The 7,500-nt window shown below is 37.8% G+C and overlaps 1 protein-coding gene across 3 annotated transcripts in view; it reads left to right on the top strand.

Moving 5' to 3' along the window:
* LOC124426245 (lysine-specific histone demethylase 1A) overlaps positions 1 to 7,500 on the top strand; it is a 129,963-nt gene that overhangs the window by 42,025 nt on the left and 80,438 nt on the right. The window contains exon 12 of one of the 3 annotated variants that reach the window (XM_046967909.1): positions 1,032 to 1,727. The exons of the other annotated variants lie outside the window; for them this stretch is intronic. Within the exon in view, the coding sequence (XP_046823865.1) occupies positions 1,032 to 1,501 (470 nt within the window). The 3' untranslated portion in view covers positions 1,502 to 1,727. Of the gene's footprint in view, positions 1 to 1,031; positions 1,728 to 7,500 lie in introns of those variants that run through there. 3 annotated transcript variants of the gene reach the window in all.

Here is a 7,500-nt window from a genome sequence, read left to right as displayed (position 1 = left end):
TTACTTAGTTACTTACTTACTTGCTTGCTTGCTTGCTTGCTTGCTTGCTTGCTTGCTTGCCTTGGTTGGAATCAAAATCGCTTATGAGTTCTCTCAGAGAGTGGGCCTTCTTTCGATCTTCGACGTTCACGATTATCGATGGAATGTGCTCGATCGGGCACGCTTCTCTCTCTCTCTCTCTCTCTCTCTCTCTCTGTCTTTCTCTTTTTCTTTCTTTCTCTTTTCTCGAGATTCTCTTAGAGATCATCGTGTGAATCGAACTCTTCGTGGATTAACAATTTCTCGAGATACGCACATTCTCTCTCTATCTATCTATCTCTCTCTCTCTCTATCTCTCTCTCTTTTTTTCTCTATCTCTCTTTAGGAAAGAAGTTATCATTGCGAAAGAAAATTCGCTAGAAATCGAAAATCTTTAGAAATTAGATTTCCCATTTTAAAATACTCTCGACGATAAACGATTCGACGTGATTTCCACGTGAAATAAGGAAAATCAACTTTCTCGAAGTTGGAGTCACGAAATCGAATCGAATCGAATATTCATTTTCTTACGTGATTATAAAGTTTCTAATTAAACCCGTCTGGTTGGTCGGAGGTTCAAAAGGTCGAACCGTTTTCAAGTCATTCGGCGTTCCAGCCACGATCGTCGTCGTCGTCGTCGTCGTCGTCGTCGTAGAGTTACTTACGAGACGCGATAGTCCTCGTCAACGAACCCAACCGTTCTTGCCCTTTTTCAATCGTTTCTCGCGAGATTATCTTTCCTTTTCTCACCTTTCTTTCTTTCTTTCTTCTTCTTTATTTTCTTCTTCTTCTTCTTCTTCTTTTGTTTACGACTCCTTGCCGCTAAAGCGGCATAATTGCGTGGCACCGTTTACCCTCGTAATGCTGTGCCGTACCTACGATGGAATTTTCAAGCGTATTACAAAGAACGGGAAAGAAAATCTCTCTTTGTCTGTCTCTCTCTCTCTCTCTCTTTTTATCTTTATCTTTATCTTTCGTCTACGTCTTTTCTTCTCTTTTCTTCTCTCACGAAGTGCTAACAGGCTGTTACGCCGAGGACTTGTGCAAACCGTCTGCTGTGGCCGTCCGTCGTGCGCTGTCCACTATAATTTGCGAAAGAAGAAGAAATGATAACCACAGTGTCGTCGTCAATGAAAGGAAATGCTATAAGAGCACCGTTCGGTACACTCGCGGCGGTTCGTCCTTCACCTACGACCCCTCGTCCAAAGAAGAAGTAGAGGAAGAAGCAGCAACAGAAGAAGAAGAAGAAGAAGAAGAAGAAGAAGAAGAAGAAGAAGAAGAAGAAGAAGTGAAAGAAGAAGAAGAAGAAGATGAGGATGAGAATGAGGATGAGGATGAGGATAAGGATGAGAATGAGGAGGGTTTCGTGTCGACGGTACGCAATAGTGAAACAAGTTTTCTCTGTTTTTTTTTCTCTCTCTCTCTCTCTCTCCATTTTTTATTTTTATTTTTTCATTTTTATTTTTTATATTCAAAGACGTAGAGTAGAACGTTGCCAAAGAGTTAAAGATTTGATTCCTTTCAACCCTCTTCTTTTCTCTCTCTCTCTCTCGCTCGCTCTTTCTTTCTATCTTTTCACTTAGCGTGCCGCAAAGCTATGTTTACCATAGAAAACACGCGCAATTATTTTACTTGGGCAAAATTTTCAATTGATAATTAGACGATGTTACATGCTGGTTGTAAAATGATAGAAAATGATTCTATCTTCTATGTGTACGCGCGTGTACGTACGTGTGCATGCATCTGTATAAAATTATTACGTAGGTATGTATATTCAGTTACTTAAACATTATATACTTATTTACGTAAAATAATCGTACGAGGTGGGGGTGGAGGTGGGGCTGGGGGGTTTACATCGTCGATTATTATTTTACGATAATATAGAAATTCGAAGAAAGAAATGATGTGATATTCGATAAGATCATGATCACGAATTATGCTCACTTAGTTCTCGTATTCTTTTTCGTTTCTCATAAATATCCACTTAAGGAATTTAAGGATTTTATCTCGTACCATTTTCAAAGTGGCTCCTACGAAACGGTTAAACTTCGGCCAATTGAGAGTTGAGTTTAGACGAACTGAAACGAGCTAAGACGAGCTGAAACGAGTTTATCTCATGAACCGTGCACCGATCGTAAAATCTGCATAAATAGACTTTGATAGACTCGCGTATGTCTTCTTCTCTTCCCTCCTCCCTCCCTTCTCCTCCCCTCCCCCTTTTCTCTCTCTCTCTCTCTCTCTCTCTCTTTCTCTCTTCTTTTCATTCCTTTCTTTTTGTTTCTCGTTTATCAACGTTCTTATCAACGTCGATTGGCTAACCCTCTCGTAACCAAACGAGAAATTGTTTCGTCGTATAAAAGTCGAGAGACAACGAGGCAGATAGGTCGCGTCCCAACGATCTTTCATCTTGAACGCGAGAAGCGAAAGGTGGTACGTGATCCTACACAAAACCTCAGGTTCGCGACTATAATTCCGTCGACTACCGTTGTTATTTCTATGTCGTTGCGTTATCGTCTTAGCAGAGACCGATCAGTTAGATTAAATTGTCCGTTAGAATATAAATGGCTGGAGCTTTAGCTAACCCGTGAAACACCATGGTTTATTATTATCTCATAATCGTATAATAATCCTTGGTGACTGAAAACATTCAGTTAGCGAACTCTTTTCAATGGTAATATCATTTAGTTACAAGCCGTGTAACTTTCAACTCACAGATACATATACATATACATATACATATACATATACATATACATATACATATTCATATATATATATATATATATATATATATATATATATATATATATATGTATATATATGTAAATTTTATTTTATTTTATCGTGAAAAAATTTAATTTCCATTTCGCGTTGTACATTTTTTTCTCACGATTTTCATATATACGTAAATATAAATGTAACGTAATATAATAATAATATTAAAGAATACAAGTGATACATTGAAATATTCATAAGATGTAGAAATTTGTTCGTAGATATAAAGAAAATAAGAATTAAAATTGTATAATCGTAAAGCGTAAATTAAAATGGTAAATCGTTCGATGCGACATATTTAATTTCGAATAGAATTTGAACTTTTTCCCTTTTGTCGTGATTTTTTTTCTTTCCGTAAAGAATTTTATTATACTACGACAATGATATTGAGTGGGGGTGGTGAGGTGGGGTGGGGAAAGAGGTGGAAATAAATAAATAAATAAATAAATAAATAAATAAATAAATAAATAAATAAATAATGAAAGAATGAAAGAAAGAAAGAAAGAAAGGAAGAAAAGGAAGGAAGAAAGGAAACGAATGATGGGCCAACGTTGTTCAACCTTTTTGGAATATACCATAAACAAGAATTCGTTCGATAATGTATTTGAAAGCTCGCACGTTTATTTTAAGCCGCAATGATCCCTTTTTTATTTTGCGAGAGGGAGTATCTCGGCGGAATTGTATAACCATTGCCCATATCCCATACCCCTATAACATTCACCACCGCCCTTACCCTACCCCTTCTTAGTCCTTCTTGTTCCTCCTTCTCCTTTACTTTTTCTCCTTCCTTCTCTTTTTCTCCTTTTTCTCATTTTTTCTACTCCTTTGGTTCCCCTTCTCGCGCAAAGAAAAAATGTATGCGCAAATATATTTCGATGGTCGTGGCTTGCCTTTATGCGTTGGCTTCGCTCGCCAACGGTGGATATGAATTTTCGTGCGCGGCATGCTCGTGCACATGTATTCCCACCATCGAGCGTCCATATTCTTCTTCCCAAGTTTGTATGCAGTGGCTCTCATCTTTCTTATCTTTTTCCTTTTTCCTTTTTTTTTTTTTTTTTTTTTTTTTTACGTAATTTATGTAAAAAAGAAAAAGAAAAGGAGAAAAGAAAAAATCCTTTCTCTCTTGCGTTCTACCATAAATCGTTCTGTAATTTCTTTTTCTTTTTTGCTTTTATTTTATTTTATTCGCTCTCTCTTTCTCTCTCTCTCTCCCTCTCTCTCTCTCTCTCTCTCTTTCTCTTTCTTTTTGTTTGGATTCGCTCAAATTGATCAATATATCGATTGAAAAGAGATACTTCATATTACAGAACGGACGAATTATTATATCGTACAGAGTCTCACGTTCTTGACACCATACATACGTAGATATCCATTTTCCTATATTATTGAAGAAAAATAATATACGTAGTTATTCGTGTATCGATGAAATCGTACAATCGTACGTTCTCGCAATAGAATAATATCGATCGTAATCGTTTATGAAGAATTCTCATCTCGTTGTAATGTTTAAGGAAAATAAAAAATGAAGAGAAAAAAAGAGAAAAATGGAAAAGACTGAAAGAAAGAGAGAGAGAGAGAGAGAGAGAGAGAGAGAGAGAGAGAGACAGAGAAGAAAAGAAGAGGAATTAACATGGCCGCTCCTTTTTCTTTAGAAACATTTTTTTCTTAGAATAAGATATTAGAATGAAATTGATAGATAAATAGATAAATGTATATATATATATATATATGGAGGGATGATCATTCTCGATTATTATTCTCTCTGAGGATCACTGAGTTTCGATCGATGTGTCATGAGATCTCACGGTGGAAGAAGAGCTTAATTCTTAAACGGAGGACAACGTCGTCGGTGGGACAAGAAAGTTTATTTGTGTATAAGTGTGCGTACGTACGCCTGTGAGAAAGACAGAGAGAAAGAGAAAAGGATAGGAGAGACAGAGATAGAGAGATAGAGAGAGAGAGAGAGAGAGAGAGAGAGAGAAAGATGATTCCAATGAAAGAATTGTTGACATTCGTATAATATACATTTCATTTGCGTAATTAACGCCCTGATATATAGTTACATTTGCAAGTGAACGGAAAGCCATTCATAATACGGGCACTCGGCACTCAACGATTACTCACAAGGCGATACATATCGCATGAGATTCGAGAAGAAGGAACGCGTCGGCTCTCATATTCGGTCGTCCACGTCCTCGGCTTCTCTCTTTCTCTCTTTTTCTCATCCTTTTTCTTTCTCTTTTTTTTTTTCTTTTTTCGACGATTTAACGCGTCGTTAACGCTCACGCTCCACGAAAATCTTAGCACGAATTCTTCTCGATCCTCATCGAGGTCGAAGTATTTTTATTTTTTTCCTTCTTCCTTTTTTTTTCCTTTCTCTCTTTCCTTTTGTTGTTGTTGTTGCTGTTTTTTTTTCCTTTCTTTCTTTTTTCTATTCTTTTCTTTTCTTTTCTTTTCTTTTCTTTTCTTACCCCCTACCCTCTAACGATTGAAATAATTTTTCCAAATTTGTTTTTTTCTTCTTCTTCTTCTTTCTCTTCAATTTTAATTTTTTTTTTCCCTATAAGTTGTTAAAAAAATTATTTAGACGCTTTTAACAACGTACATAGTTATTTTTCGATAATATTTATTATCTCCTTTAGAGATATTTCTTTGTAAATCGAATGTCGATCGAAAGATTTTCTTCGATTTGAAATTAAATGGATCTCGAAATATTCTAATAAGTATCCCTCCCTCCCTTCCCCTGTCCCCCCCTTTTTCTTTCTTTTCATTTATTTTTCATGAAAAATCTTTTCCTGATACGTTCTATAAGTCGAACATAAGAGATATGTAGATGGTATCCTATCGATTGAATCTTTTTTCTTGTTTCTTTTTTTTTTTTTTTCTCTTTTATATACAATATATTCGAAAAGTATCTGGCAACGTTAATTGAAATAGTTCTTTCCATTATATATATATATATATTTTTTTTTTTTTGTACGATACATGTAGTAATTTTCTATCTTTTTATTTTTTTTCCCTTTTTTCCTTTTTCTTTTTCCATTAAATAAAAATTTTTCCTCAGATACATTCGATGCAATAAGAACGAAATATACGGGTTAACACGTACGACGAACAGGCCATGGGAGTGAAGGGAAAAAGAGGGGAGAGTGTGGAGTGTAGTCGGATGGGTTGGGGAGAATTTAGCACGTTTTCAACGTAGTAGTTTGACATATTAAATTCGTAGAAGGTAGGAAGAAGAGAGTTAGAGCTTACTGTCGAAGGAGAAAACCTCTCTACCGAGAAGGGAAAGAAGAAAATCGTGGAAGCGAGAGGGATCAAGGATAACCGGGCGATACTTCACGTCTGCCGAGGTATGGTTTTTGTTAAGTCTCGGGGCTAGTCGACGACAAGAAGAGGACACTCGTGGTTGGTCGCGACGATACGATATGCTGGTAGGTAGGTAAGTAGGTAGGTAGATAGGTAGGTAGGTAGGTAGATAGGTAGGTAGGTAGGTAGGTAGGGAAGGAGGGAGGGTAGGGAGGGTAGGGTAGGGTACATCTACAGGGGTTAGACAGGGAATCGATCGTTCACGCATCGACCAAAGAAAGAGAAAGAGAGAGAGAGATCTCGATCGAAATTTTACAAATCGATCGGACGGCTTTGCTTTCGCGATTTCCACGAATCTACGTCTCTCGATGTCGTTACAAGAAAACTGAAACGGGTGGTTAAGAGGAAGGAAAAAAGATGAAAAAGAAGAAAACGAAATGGAAGAGAAACGAGGCGTTTCTCGTTAAAACTCCCGTCGTCTTTCTCTATTTCTCTTCTCGTCCTCATTTAATCGACGATTCGTTTGGTTTTCCTTCGATCAGCCAGCCAGCCAGCCAGCCAGCCAGCCAGCCAGCCAGCCATACGGATCGGTCGAAAGGGCCACACATCGAAGTAGTCGCGAGAAGTGATCGTGCTCTGTAGCACGAGAGAAGAGACCTAGAAAGAGAAAGAAAAAAGGAAGGAAGGAAAGAGAGAGAGAGAGAGAGAGAAAGAGAAAGAGAAAGAGAAAGGGAGGGAAAGAAGGAGAGACCAGCGGGGGACACAGTTGATCTTGAATAATTCAATCTTCGTTTGTGAGAAACCGTGCGGCGACGTTAAGAGTAGTGTTGTAGGGTGCAGTAATGCCGGGGCCTACTAACGAGTCCGAGTTAATCTGGCATACTTGCACTGACAAGCTCAACGTGCCGTAAAACAGGAGCCGCGATGCCATCGGTTGCTTCTTCTTCTCCTCCTCCTCCTCCTCCTCCTTCTGCTTCTTCTTCTTCTTCTTCTTCTCTTCACCCTTCTTCCAGTTCTTCTCTTTTTACGTTGAAAAGCCCAGGGCTCAGGACGAGACGACGCACGATCTGTTTGTACGAAGAAGACGAGAGACAAAGAGAGAAAAATATAGAAAGAGAAAGATAGAGAGAGAGAGAGAGAGAGAGAGAGAGAGAGAGAGAGAGAGAGAGAAAGAAAGAAAGAATACCAAGGATCTATTTAATATCCTGGCATGCCAGTAAAAGTCCGCTATATAATCGTATAAGGCCGGAGAACAAATTTCATTTTCATTTTTACAAATAGTTAATGAATCTACAAGCGTAGAGAAGCCACGTAGCGTAGTTTAACATTCAATGGACAATTAAAAGGGTTGATGGATTCGAGAAGAAAATAATGTTCTCGCGTTTGGTATCGGGATCT

This window comes from Vespa crabro, chromosome 1 (assembly GCF_910589235.1).
Source record: "Vespa crabro chromosome 1, iyVesCrab1.2, whole genome shotgun sequence".
In the NCBI taxonomy this organism is placed as follows: domain Eukaryota; kingdom Metazoa; phylum Arthropoda; class Insecta; order Hymenoptera; family Vespidae; genus Vespa; species Vespa crabro.
Note: the sequence above shows the minus strand (reverse complement) of the source record. Positions and strands in the feature narration are given on the sequence as shown.